This window comes from Paralichthys olivaceus, chromosome 7 (genome assembly GCF_024713975.1).
Source record: "Paralichthys olivaceus isolate ysfri-2021 chromosome 7, ASM2471397v2, whole genome shotgun sequence".
Taxonomy (NCBI): Eukaryota; Metazoa; Chordata; class Actinopteri; order Pleuronectiformes; family Paralichthyidae; genus Paralichthys; species Paralichthys olivaceus.
Genome location: NC_091099.1, coordinates 14,733,473 through 14,748,016, shown reverse-complemented (window position 1 = coordinate 14,748,016; position 14,544 = coordinate 14,733,473). Strand labels below are relative to the sequence as shown.

The window sequence follows — 14,544 nt, the reverse complement described above, 5'->3', positions numbered from 1 at the left end:
TTTATGAAGACATACTGCTCTGCCTGAAAGACCAAACTCAGGAATCACTTTCTGCCAACACCCTACCCGTAAGCACACAGCGTCAACTTCAAACTCGCCATGAACACAAATTACACGTATTGACTAAAATATACATATGTTTAAAGGAGGAATCGGCTCAATTGAAAAGTGTTTTTTAAATAGTTTTTAAAATAGATCAGTGATCTTTAGCGAAACGCTGCACCGGAAGTGACCGGCTCAGTCAGAGTTGAAAGGTTGTCAAAGTTAAGCTAACATAGCGCTAAGCTAACATCTGGGGAAGCTCGTCTTCAAATATCTTTTTAAAATGTCTGACACGGAAGAAACCACAGAGATGACCATTCCTTGCGTACTCATCACCAGCTGTGGCAGTGAGTCTAAAGAGGAGGAGCTGATAAAACGTAAGTTCAGCAAAGGTTAGCGTGTATGATTTGGTCCAAGAGGCTAACGTCAAACAAAGCTAACTCTCATAGCTTGCATGACACCAGTAGTACAGGTGATTAACTCATTTGTTTGGGGTTGACAGGTCAGTAACTCAAGTCAGTTACTCTTGTGCTGCTGTCGTACAAGTGGCGATGCTAAACGAGGTTTAGTAAATCTTGTTTTTACAGCTAGCATGTTTAGCAGCGCAGCCAAACCCAGCGTCTCGTGTTGTTTTGTGTGATTTGATAGAACAAATGTGTATTTTCCTCAGAGATCCTCAGCACGAAGACTTTACCCGAGCCGATCAAGCGAGAGGAAGCAGTGACCTGGTATCCGTGGGAAATCAACAACAAATATTACACAGCAGACGTCAGGCTATGTGTCGTGCCAAGCACTTTCCAGATGTCGTCAGAGATCGCCCAGTCCACCCAGGCGTTCATCGCTTATTTTGACAGTACAGCGGTATGTGACCTAAACATAGTTTTTGAAATCTAGCAAGTATATCAACTGATTGTGTATTGTGCCTGCATTGTGTTTGCAGAAGGATGGTTTGGAAAAACTCCATCCCTGGATATCAGTGGTGGAGGATCTTGCTCCAGAGGTGCTCATCCTGGTGTGTGACAGAGTTTGTGAAACAGGTAAGTTCTGCAGCACTTTGTGGTGACTTATGTTTGCAGAAAGGAACCAGAATGCACATTTTCAGGTTGTTGGATGGCATTTAAAATTCTATTCATATTCCAGGGGTCACCAGACATGAAGCACAGCAGTGGTGTTTAGCTCATGCCTTTGAGCTGGTGGAGCTCAATCCACAGGAGCTGCCCGATGAGGATGGTGAGCACAAATCACAATCGCTATTTTCAGAAATGACCTCCGGAGGATTGGATCTGGAATTTCTCCGGAGGTTGTCTTTCACACATGAACCACACACAAGGAGATTCTCCGCTCAGACACGTTCACAGCAGCAGCAAATCCTCTGGTGGATTCAGACAGCGGGTGGTGCAGCAGGCAAAGGCAGGAAGCAGCATAAGAATTCTGTGGTGTCCGCCCATATCACCTGAAACTCTCTTGACATCCTTGTTGGGGTCTTCTACGTGTGTGGCACCGCTTTTCATGCAGAGATATTAGTTTCCTTTTTGTTTTTTTAACTTAAACTTAACTTAAACTTAAACTTCCTTTATTGATCCCACAAGGGGAAATTCTTTTTACACTCATGTTTTCATTTTTTTATACATGCATTAACCCACAATCCCACACACACAGGGCTCAAAGACATGCACATTTTTGGAGAGAGATGGTAGAGTGATGGGCAGCCCCCAGGAAAAGCGCCCTATGAGCAATTGGGGGGTACGGTGCCTTGCTCAAGGGCACCTCAGCAGTGCCCAGGAGGTGAACTGGCACCTCTCCAGCTACCAGTCCACCTTCCATGCTTATGGTCCATGCTGGACTTGAACCTCATGTGTCATTAACAACCCCACATGCTCGTGGTGAATCCTGCAGACTTTCTGCTGACCTCTCACTAGGGAGCTGGCCGGAGAAAGTCAGCAGAAAGTCTGGATGCTCTTATCGGAATATTTGCGTTCACACATGCAGCCCCTTCAGAGAATGCCTGAGGATCTCCGGAGTTCAGTGCATGTCTGAAAACCACTAAAGACACTGCAGACATGTTTTCATTCTTCGTGGTTTACTACTTTTTGGATGCTGACATTTACACAGTCTTTGTTTCTTTCATCAGATGACTTCCCAGAATCAACTGGAGTAAAGAGAATTGTTCAAGCTCTCAATGCAAACGTGTGGTCCAGTATGGAGATGAAAGATGGTGAGATTAAGTCCCCAGTGGTGTGTGGCTAAGCAACCTGAGCCTGTCGGATCCTGATGGGTCCTGACGGGCTTGGATCGGGTTCATAAATAAAATTTTGAATGAGAGTTGGGCTCGGACATGTTACCTGGGCTATCTACTTGACATTTTTATACTCCACTTGCCTGTAACATTGGAAAAAGTCGGGCTCAATTTGGGTTTGGACACAAAATACAGAATCTCTTTTGTCAATCAACTCATTTTCACTCACTATTCAAATTGACTGTGTATCCTTTTTGTATCGCATTTATCTCTCTGTCTAACAGAGCACAATCAGGGGTTTGGTCTGATGAGCAGTTTGGTGGCCTCCAGACACAACAACCCACGCAACTGCCAAGATACAGCAGTGAGGAGATTTTTCTTTAACCATTTTCATTTATTTTGATTACTTTGTAATCTTCTTTAATGTGTCCTCACTCTCTTGTTACATCAATACATTCATTCATCCATTTAAAGTGAGTTTTTAAATCTGTCAGTTTTCAAGCAGGCATGCTAACCTCTTATCTGTGACAGTCCTCCAGCTTGCCAGAAGAGGGCACACTAGTTACTGAGGCCCACCATACAGAGGAGAGGAGCACAGACACACAAGAGCAGTCAGTAGTTGGTAAGTGAACAGCTCTGGATGGAATCTGTTATTAACATTTAGTAGTTCTCATCCCTCAAACTTTGGTTAATCCTGCTGTCACGTTCATTTTAATGTTTTTTTAAAATATGAATATCTTGATAATTGGCGATATATATCTTTAAATGTGAAATTGTTGATTTTCTCAGACGCAATGACTGATTTGGACATTCAGGAACTCGCTAATCTGACATCTGGAGATGCAGATGTGGATAACTTTGAACGTCTCTTTACCAAATTAAAAGAGATGAAAGGTAACGGAAGAATAAAAAACATACACTCAACATTGTTAAGAAACTATTCACAGACTGTGTTTTTCCTTTTAAAACGCACAAACAAAAAGTTTGTATATAGCTGTTATTGTTGTATATAGCTGTTATTGAGGTCCAATGTTCGCACAGTTGATGCCTGTGATTTTCAACCTACAGATAAAGCTTCTTCATTACCTCATGAGCAGAGGAAGGTTCATGCAGAGAAGGTAAGAGACGCTGTGCTCCCCACAAGACATCGTATAATTGTTTGGAACAGTGTATTACAAACTGCTAATTAACTAGTATATGTGTTCAGCAGTATATTGCAAGAATAACGCTACATTCAAATGCTGATTATTTTTTTAACCTATAGTAGACCCTAATCAGCTGTTCACTCATTCAATTTTTAAACATTTCCAACTTAGCAACATTTCTGTCGTCCTTAATCGACTCAATCAAATGGTTTAAGCAAACATGGTAATGCAAATCATTAATATTACACTAACTTTCATTCCCAGGTAGCAAAAGCGTTTTGGACGGCCATCGGTGGTGATGTAGATGAAATAGATGGATTGTCATCGGGAGAGGAAAGCTAAAAAAAAGGCTTCCTGAGACTAAACTCCTGATCCTCCTCCTTTCCTGGGATTCCCTCATGATCCAGCGTCCTTTCACCTGCTTCTTGCACTTGGAAAGTGGGGATGCTTACAGATGGTACTGTAGGCATAGTCATGTTTAGAAACGTTTGATTACTCAAAAGGAAATGATTTCAGTACTGGTGTAAAAGTGAGAAGCAGATGGAAATTGATAATAGGGGAGAGAGCCAGTGACTGGCTACGACCCTCAGTCCTATTTCCTGGGTCCTGTCACTATATTTTAAGCCCTGAGTTCAACGTGAACACATGATGGTGTTACATATGAAAAACAAAAAACAGGAAATTAAAGTATGTGGGCTTTGATTTATGTATGTGTTCTTTGGGTGCAGTTGTCACATGTATTTTTAAGTGACATAATGTGCCTTAGAAGAGTAGTAATGCACATTCTGTTGACTCAACATAAAGACTTGTGATTTTAAGTTTTTCTGCTCTTTAGTGGGAGTGTGGCTTATTTATTGTGAAGACAAATCTGGCGTACTACAAAAGTACATACAGCTCAAGTCAGTCTTACAAAGAACTACAATGGCACTCAGTAGAGCACATACCTCTGCAAAGGCCTGTCAGTTCCCTTATGAAACCACATTTAAATTCTCTGGATTTACACCAAATTACACACACTCAATGAAAATGTTAAACGCCCTATCTTGCGGTTTAAAAGTGGAAAAAAAAAAGAAAATCCTGGATACACCCCCTGATCTGGATCTGCACCAAAACTTAAAGGATTCTCTCCTGACCCATGAAGTATCTTTCCACAAGGTTACGTGGTAATCCATTCATTAGTAGTGAGCGATCAATGAAAACACCATTGGAAAAGGTAAATATGCCGAACAAACATATCTATGTTGCAAGGTGTGACTACCGGGAGAATCAAAAATGATTAATACCTCACAATGTTCTGTCCAACAAGATGACCTCCAGAAACCTTTAGGCTGAATCTTAGTTTTTCCAATGGTAGCAATTATTACACTAAGTAATATTGGATTTGAATTAATGTGTGGATTTCATTTTTCCAGTCACCATGAATTAACAAGCCATTTGCTTTTAATTATATTCTTTTTACCCAGTTGCAGTTTAATAAATTTTCACAGATAACAAAACAATGGTCATTTGACAACAAATATTAGACTACATGAAATAAACATGTACATAAGACTTCGAACAGAAAACCACCAACTGCAAACATCAAGGAACACAAGTACTGATACAGATCTAGCAACTACAAAATGCACTGCAGTACACAGTATTTCAGTTTAGCACCATGTAACGTTTTAAATGGATAACACGGTGTCTCAGTCTTATGCAAAGTTAATGCAGGGTTAACCTGGTGGCGTCATAGACAGTGACAGCGAGCATATTACACATGCCTTATATGGTAGCAATGTACATGTAATATACAGTATTTACTGGACAAGTCAAATTACCACTAAAACTAAAGCTTTACACTGATCAACACATTAAACTTGAAGTGCATCATTTACCCACAAGGAGCATAGTGTACTACTGGCTAACAGATGGTTAAAAAACCAGCGTGGATGAACCACAGCCACGGTTCATGCTACTAAGTACTGTTCACACTGAAGTCACACTTAAATGCATTCAGTCCACTATGATCACTCTTACTGTGTGTCATTATGAAACAACAGTTAGAGCTGGTACAGTAATCCTATGTTAGAAAAGCCTGCGTTAAAGGCGGACAAGTTTTCGAGTCATTCAAAAGTCTCGTATTTGTGAATCTACTCATGCCAGAGGTCAGTCAGGTCCACAGTTTCAAGCAACGCATGACTACAAGAAATCACAAGCTATAAATATCTATGTACAATTATATCGAGGCAATAATAAAAATATATTCCCATGCAGGACAATATGCAAAAATAACTTATAAAATGTCTCTTTCACTGAGCAAAATAGTTTTCATACAAGGGTTCTCATCAAGAAACAATGGTGCTAATGTCTATATTTTGTTAAAAATAGATAAAATACCAATTAAATTATCATTCCAATAATTAATGTTTTCATTAATACAGATAAATCAATATGGGCAAAGTACCTTGTACTTAAAATATTAATTCAATATATTCCATTTAATCACTAAACAGAATGACATTTTTCAAGTTAAAGCATTTTGATAAATAATCCTCCTGATTCCGTGTTAACAAAAGTGGTTCTGACACCAGTGATGGCAGCTTGTTCATATTTTTTAGCTAATTCATAGTCAAAAATGAAATGTGTAGATGATGACATTTCAATCCCCTGTATAAAAAATGAACCAAGCACAGACATGTCTGAATGAATGATGAGTAAAATTAAGGTATTCTTTTGAATCCTACGGCAAATACCCTGGTTGCTTGTTGAACACATGGAAACAAAACAATGTCTTAGACTCAAATGGGAACACTACATGGTTCTAAGGAAAGTGCTATGCATTACATGTGCGGTGAAAAGTTCTCGACAAGGGAGGTGAGATACTTGACGAATGGCGTCTCTTTCTTTACCATCACTGAAGGATACTTGAGTTTGCCTATGTGGTTTGTATTTAAGTCAGTGGATGGGACAGGGGCTGCTCCTATGACACACTAGAGCAGTGGATGCTGGGAGAGCCCATCTGTGTGAGGACCTTGTCCAGCCACTGCAAAGGACCGTTGAGATGCAGCTCTATCCAACAGGGGGTGCTGGTCACCGTCTGCCGTCTGCAGAGAAGGAGAGCGATAATGTAGTTTGTTTTCAATGAAAGCTTTCCATAACTCATGGCACCGTGCAAATTAAAATGACTGTGAGTCCTGTCAGTCTTCATATAACCTCATTACAGTCAATGCAAAGATACAGTCCACTCACTCTACAGTATTTTTAGTTGAATTAGCACAAAATGTGAAGCCAAATCTACTGGCTCTTCTAAGTCATTCAAGTTTCTACCAAAGGTGTTTTTTCTCCAAGGTGTTTGGTGCCAGAAATTTAACACGTATTACTCATAGTCCAGTGGGAATCCCCTTGCAAAGGTTGTCTGATATGAGTTCACCTTCCACTCCACGTCCCCCATATCACTGCATGCCTGCTGCATTCTTCCACCGTTACTCAGCCCTCTCTTGCACACTCAAAGCTGCACCCTCCCCCATCACCCTCTTTTTCATTACACAGTTGCTACCGTCTGTGTAGAAGCACCCCTTCATCCTACTTTTTTACCCCTAAACTGAAGTTCATTATCCTGATCATAAATATCAAGCCCCTCAATACAGATACTTTGAAAATGACAAGATATTATAAATATAATTATTACAGATATCCATTATTCAGCAGCTAAATTTTGTAAAGAAATGTTATTTACCTATACTCGGCTCCCCAACCCTTGACAAAACTCATGCGAATGGTGCACATCCTTGTGAGTTGGTAGACAGCCTCAAAGCCCTGATTGACTGACTGTGCGAGCAGCGCAGCAAACTCCTGGTTGTTGAAGATCTTCAGGTTGCAGCCTGACAAACAAAAGATTTATTATTAGGCTGATTAGCGCTGAGAACCATGCAGATGTTCGTGTCAGTGGGTCATTAGAACTGATTTACGCTCTGGTCACTTCAAGTGTTGTACATATCTTCTCACTAACTACTCTCTACTAACCTGGAGGGATTTTGCAGACAGTGGCAGGATGCCAGCTGTAGCGCTGGTTGCAGTTGGGGCTCTGGACAAAGATGGCACTGTCACTGAGACACTCTGCAAACACCTCGCCCCCAATGTAGTACAGTCTCACGCCCCGCCCTGGATGGGGAGGAGCAAAGATTGTAGCTCAGAAACCACCTGATTATGTCAAATATAAAATGCAAATTAGATCACAGCTTATGTGATACTTGTGTGAAATAGCATGGCCACCTATGTGTCTGCGTGTGAGCTCGACTGCCGAGTTGCGGTTGACGTTGGACAACAAGCCCAGACAGAAGCGCTCAGAGTTTGAGGGGTCCGTGAATCCATCTACTGTGAGGGAGGGCTGGGAGGCATGGAAGGTTTCTCCTACACGCTGGTTCAGCTCGTAGTAGGAGATAGAACACCAGAAGGCAGATTCACAGTACGTCACAGGTTGTAAGTCTGTGTGAACAGAGGGTGAGAGGAAAGATAAAGATAAATGTACAAAGCAAGCTTCAGTAAGAGCCATGAAAAAACTGTTCATGGGAACAGGTAAAGTGCTTTGTGGCCAAACAACCAATTGACTGAGAAGATGTACACTGCTGATAATGTGTTGATAATGTTCCCTTTGATTTCTCTTCAATGGCTCTTTCCCACGACCCTCACAGCCCCAGCCAGGAATGAGAAGACATGACATGCGTGCATATTTTTTTTAACAGTGACCTGCTTGTGGCTTTCCACATGGATAAAATAACCAAGCAACAGGATGTTACTGTTATTGCATTATCTTGTGCTGTCTGTAGTTGGCCTTTCCACAGATGAGGATGGACCATAGACAAAGACTCCATTCATACCATACTTACTCTGATACTGCCCCGAGGCCCTCACAGATGTAGTCCACTTCTCCTGTATATTACTCATCTGTCTCTCACACACATAAACACACGCTAAAAGATTTTGGTCTACTAAGGGAAGCGTTTGATCGCCCTATTGTGGAGGAACACTCACTGTTGGCCTTGGAGACATCACTAACTGTTGTCCCATGGAGAAGATAAACTATATTTTGAGAAGGAAGAGTGAAACCTGTATAGTTCGAAGCCCATTTGTTTAACCAATAAGTAATTGATTATAGTAGAAGTTGATTTGTCAGACAGGATATATATTTAAAATATAGTCATTACATTGAAGATCTGATCTACAAATAAGAACTTTCTCAGGAGGTGGAAGCAATCATGTTTTTTTCAATATGATATTAAATAAAAAATATTAATTAATTACAAAAACATATTTGTACAACTAGCAGTGGCATTTTGTCTGTAATTATCTTTGCCAAGTATGTGTAATTTATATGACAGTGCCCTTAATAAGATAATGTTTCTCTTGTCCAATTATTAATTTCAATTTTTCCCCTGTCTATTAATTTATGCCTCTGTTATAAAGTTATCTTGTAATTTAAAAAAAAACAATTAATTTAATAACCAAATTATTTTACACATCAAAGAGGATGAATGAATGTGATGTCGGTTGAACTTATGACATAATAAATGTTATGCTCTGTAAGTGAAGCTCACGCCTTCACTTTTGCTTACCAAGATTACTGTTTGCGGGTGACACAGGATTGGGCGACAGGCTGGGTGAACCTGAAATAGAGCAGTAATACAGGACTGGGTCATGATCTTGATCAGGCATAATTAGAACAGTACGAGGTTGAATTGTGTCTCACTGGTGTCCATGCTGTGGTTGAGTTGGTGATCATTGGTCTCTCCATCCTCACTCAGATAACCAGGAGGGGGAGTTTCTGTGAAAAGCATTAGTAGGCTTAATGAATGCTATGTTTTTTGTCAGAGAATTAAAAAGGAAAAAAATCAATCAATGATAAGAGTGAAAGTTTTTTTCTGCCTTTAGAATGAGAGGCATAGTCTTTCTCACCAGGAATATAGTTACTCCGGGGCTCAATGCCAGCAGGGAAGTTGGTGTTCTCAGGAATAGATGGACTGTAGTCATCCAGTGGTGGGAACACTGCAGGGATGTCTGTATGCCGTGGTACAAGGACAGGAGGCAAAACTACAGACACACAGACAAATTCATTAAAAAACACATTTGGTTCTGTAGACCTCTGTCAAAAGTATGATTTTGAATACTGCAATTTGGATCACGTAGCAATTAACAGCACTCACTTGGCGTCTCCACCCTCTGGTAGTGATAGGGGTTAACGCACACTTCGTCCTTCTTGGTGTGGAAGGCAAATTCACAGTGGTCGACCGCTCTCAACTCATGGTGGGACTGCAGATCCGGCCAGCGCCACAAGCGGCAGTAGATCACGTGGGGAAGACCTTTTCTGTGGGAGACCTGGAGACGCCCATCTAAAGATCTGAGAGATACGATCAAAAGAAACACGATACATGCGGATTAGATGTGACCACTTTGTGTTGCTTTGCTCTAACTTCTGCTGAAACAATGTCTCTGAAGTATAGGATAAAATGTATAAACGCTATATTACCTTGTTCTACATAAATCAACATTACCAGGGGGCAGAACACCAAAGCATTTTACTCACGTCAGACCAGTTCATTTTTTCCAATACATTTTTTTTAATAGCTTTTACATACATTTTTTTTTTCATTGACTGTATTTACTTAGGTGTGAAAGAGGCTCTTCTGTGCCAGCCATTCCCTCAGTTCCTCTCACGTAGCAACACCAGCCAGGGAAACATCAGCTGTCTGAAGTGATGATGTCTTACTAGAAAGTCATGACTGTATAAAAATACGTGACGAAAACTCATACTAACAGTATTTATGTACCTTTGAAGTGTCAAACCATGTGTATATTGCCATGAAAATCAAATGACTAAAAGGGAGAAGAAGGGCTGCAACAGAGCCTTGATCTGTCTGTTCGCATTGACTGTTCGCATTGAGCGGTGACAGTTTTTTTCCACTTGAACTCAACAACAGTTCAACTCATTGTTGAACTGTCAAACAAGAAACATATGGTTCTCATTCTTTACCATGGCCGGGCCTCCTGTGAAGTATGTCTGAGGGGGACTTGGGTTCAAGGAAAACAAGTTAGACCTCGCTCGGCACTAGTTTTAAGGTGACCAACAACATATCTTTTATTAATGACTAATGTTGTTAAATTAAAGCAAAGTACAATCATTTCCAATAAACCAGCAGATTCCAGTCAACATTAGCATTAGGTCTATTTATTGCTTTAGTCTAAGAGGGAATTTAAGAAAATGAGATCAACTCTGACCAACTCAATTATGTAATTCCATGACTGAAATCAGCAGCGACATCAACCAGTAGATAACCATGACAACAGGCTTTGACACAGTTTGCCCCAATCGTAACAAAAAGTGCAAACCTCAAAAACAAAGATGCTAAATCGGACTGAGACGGACAGTTACCCTGAGGTTTGACACCCACTGTCACCTCTGCCTGCTTAAAAGTTGAGAGATTTCCATGTCTTTTTGTTATAGTTTCTAATATAGTGTATATCAGTTATTTAAACTACAGTAGGAGGCAACGTTCTGTTACCTCAAAAAATAGTCAAGTAATCAGAAGACACAGAGGCTGTTACAAAACACCCTGTTCTAGAGACAGCTACAGAGAAAAGTGTAGAAGAGGAGATGCAAGACTTCATTAAGATGGTTCTGGGTACTACTTACAACCAAAAATATATCCTTTAATGGATATCAAAACTTCATATAAGACAACAGAGAGCTTTAAATATGGGACTATGGGTCACCACAAAAGAGATGGTTTCAAACTCATTTTCCAGCACTGCCTCCTGCATAGAGGTTGTATTTGTTGGGGCATTTGAGGTCAGCACTGCCATGCCTCTGTTGAGAGACAGGCCTGGGCCTTGTCCTGTCACCCCAGATTTGTCACTCTGACATGATGACCACACAACTGTACAGCTGCCAGCCGGGGTTCACCACCACCCCATCACCAATCCTGCACCTTTTATCATAAGAAAATCCTGAGTTTCACTGCAGGAGCAACAACTTCTGATGATGTTATTGCCCAGCACCTCCATGATTCAATATTTATTTTTTCATACATTTATGTTTAGAATTATTTATTTATGCATTTATTTGTCTCTCATAATTATCTGCCACCTCTATATTGACTAGTTAAGCATTGAAAGGCTAAAATCCCCCCAGTTATCAATTCAAAAGTATAAGCCTATTGCTGTATTCTGTCAAAATAAACACATGTAACATAAGTAAGCAAGTTTTCCTTTTTTAACGAAACAAATCTAAAACATTAAGTTTATTGTGAAGTTACAAAACTCTCCACATACTACAGAGAACCAGACAATTGATCTGCTTTTAAAGCTAACACAATGGAGATGTATTAATCCATAATAATTTCCTGTTGGCTTGAGTCCCTCTAAATTCGAGCACCTCCGGCCTGCATTTACCACTTTTAAACGCTGACACACTGAGATTGAACCACAATCCAAACAGTGGCCCACACCCTCCCTAAAGCCTGGAGCACATTCCCAAGAACAGAGAAGAGGGTTTTAACGTAGGTTACCACCCATGCTCTGACCTCTCTACACACTATGATCACCACTCCTGGGTTTATTGATCCTGCAAGCTAACTGATGAAATATTATAAATAAAGGTTCAAGGATGATTAACATCTAGAAAGTTATTGTTGGGTGGATTTGACCTCCCTCAACACTGCCTCCTACCAGCAGAGCCAGTATTTGCTTTATTTACTTCATATTAGAACAAAGAGCAGAGAGGCAAAGAAATCCATATTCAAAATGGAAAAATGGAAACAGTGATTGTGCGGATGCCAAAAATAGTTGACAATGTAGAAATGGTGTAATCTATTTACAGTCTACGCCATGTTGTTATGTCTCTGTATGTTGTTCTTCCTGGCTGAGTTTTATCTAAACAGTTACTTATTTACGGTTACATTTTCACATCAGGCCACGGCAACAGGTGGAAATACCGATTTGACATTTAAAGAGTTAATACAGATTGAAGAAGGGTGTCCAGTGAGTATACTAATTAAACTGCATAATGCTGATCCCTCCTTTAACATGTGAGACTGATTAAAACCTCTAAAAACACAACACACATATTACACCACAATCAAGGAAACTTGCCTAATGTGTCAGGAAAACTGGTTCCAGACAGATGGGTATCTCACATGAGGAGTCCCACGCTGAACACTTTTCCACAGTACACACACTCCAGTCTAAACATCCTCTGTGAGTCACCTCTTCTCCTCCAGCACATCACACGTGTGAACTGTGGACACACTTGAGTCTGCAACACTACGTGTAACACAAACCTGCAGCCTGGACACATTTCAGAGACACATCACGCTCACTTCACAATAGGGATATTTTAGGAGGGTAGCCTCTGCTCCACTGTGCATCCTGCTGCTGCAAAAACTAACGCTGGAGTGTGACATAACAGAATCAAATGTGTGTGTGTGTGTCTTTGTGCAGCACATTTGGCGAACACACACACAAACGTGGCATTTATTCCTGTATCGTTATTTCTGACTGAGAAAATGACCATTGGCTGCTCCTTCTCTCAAACAGAACTAAACGAGCGTGTTTAGCAGAAATATCAGTTAACTTTGCATTGATCAGCTAATGCTAGCTCTAGATCCTGTGTATGACTGTTTGCACTGTAGCAGCTAAAGCTAACGTTCGTTGCACCCCCAAAAAACTGTATTTGTATGAATTGTATAATCATACTTCTTATTATCTCACCAATTACTTTGGCAGCTAACCTGTCCGAGACAAAGTTAACTCGTTCTCACACAAAACTACTCAAGCTAACTACCCAGCTAATCGGCTAATGCTAGCTGTCATTAGCGCTAGTGTGGCTAACTCCGGGGAAGCTAGTGGGCGCTAGCTGTGTGTGTTACCTGGGTATGGTGATGCATTTGGTGCTGACATTCTGTGTGGTGATGGCTTTCTCCAGCTCGTCCAGCTGCCCGGTCTTCTTCAGCTTCTTCACCAGACTTTTCACCGCCTTCTCGCACCATTTCTCCTCCTGTCCGTTCTGCTCCCCTTTCTTCCAGCCCAGGAGCCGCTTCACGATCGGAGGCGTGAACGGTAATATAGACATGTTTTAAATTACAAAACAACCAGTGACAGTGCTCCGGCTTGATTCCACCGCCCCGTGCTGCTAATAATTAGCTTGATCCTGTTGGCTAGTTAGCTTAGCTCGTTAAACTCCCAGAGCAGCAGCCTCGGTCACTGCCGGGGGCTGAGCAGCGGCGGCGGCAGCGGCTCGTGTCGCAGGTTCGGTCCGCTCAAGTTGTCTGTCTGTCGGTGTGGAGCAGCTCCTCCAGCCGCCTGTCTGTCCCCTCCCCCTGGTCCTCAGTCAGCTGGTCTGTCCTCCACCTGTATCAAGTGTGTCCTCAACACATGCAGCTTAGATCTACTTTTCTCCTTGTTACAGGAACACCACTGAATAACACGTTATCACACTGGAAGGTGCACAAAAGCCTCTTTTAGTTTTAGCCCAAATAGCCTCTCTTAAATGGCTAGTTCACCCAAAAATGAAAACTCCCTCATTATCCACTCACCACTATGCAGATGGGGGGTGGGGGAAGTGTTTGAGTCCACAAAACACATTCGGAGATTCATGGCTAAATGGTGTTGCAGCTGAATCCAATACAATTGAAGTAAATGGTGACCGATTCTTCAAACAATAAAAAAAAACAACATAAAATGCCTCCATGCTGCTCCTGTGATGTCCTCAAGTGTCCTGACATTCAAATTTGACTCATTTACACCTGTTTTGAGCCTAAATGTCCTCTGTGAATGTCTGGGCTTATGGACACTTGGAGGACACCAGACCACCTCAGTTACTTCAATTGTAAAGATTCGGCTGCGATGCTGTTTACCCCTGAAACTCCAAAAGTGTTTTGTGAACTCAAACACTTCACCCATCCCTCCGTCAGCAAAGTGGTGAGAAGACAATAAGTGGATTTTCATTTTTGGGTGAACTATCCCTCTAAACTCAGGGTAAACATTCAACCACCAAACCAAAGTGCACTATTGAATCATCCTGTGTGATTAACTCTTACAGCACAATGGGGTTTTTAGTCATTCACACACTGTCTATCTGACATTTTA

General features: G+C 41.2%; 2 protein-coding genes across 2 annotated transcripts; one reads left to right on the top strand and one right to left on the bottom strand.

Moving 5' to 3' along the window:
• The first annotated feature begins 44 nt into the window (after positions 1-44).
• On the top strand, positions 45-4,241 carry aagab (alpha and gamma adaptin binding protein). The gene is made up of 10 exons (XM_020078672.2): positions 45-419; positions 713-903; positions 983-1,079; positions 1,183-1,272; positions 2,174-2,257; positions 2,563-2,642; positions 2,810-2,900; positions 3,068-3,172; positions 3,347-3,396; positions 3,688-4,241. The coding sequence occupies exons 1-10, from the start codon at positions 326-328 to the stop codon at positions 3,763-3,765; spliced, it is 960 nt and encodes a 319-aa protein (XP_019934231.1). The 5' UTR covers positions 45-325; the 3' UTR covers positions 3,766-4,241.
• Positions 4,242-4,856: 615 nt separating this feature from the next.
• Positions 4,857-13,938, bottom strand: smad3b (SMAD family member 3b). The gene is made up of 9 exons (XM_020079481.2): positions 13,326-13,938; positions 9,606-9,799; positions 9,358-9,492; positions 9,152-9,226; positions 9,018-9,068; positions 7,678-7,890; positions 7,429-7,566; positions 7,142-7,286; positions 4,857-6,509 (listed from the first exon to the last, which is right to left on the bottom strand). Exons 1-9 carry the CDS (start codon positions 13,526-13,528, stop codon positions 6,386-6,388), a joined length of 1,278 nt encoding a protein of 425 aa, XP_019935040.1. The 5' UTR covers positions 13,529-13,938; the 3' UTR covers positions 4,857-6,385.
• Positions 13,939-14,544: the final 606 nt, after the last annotated feature.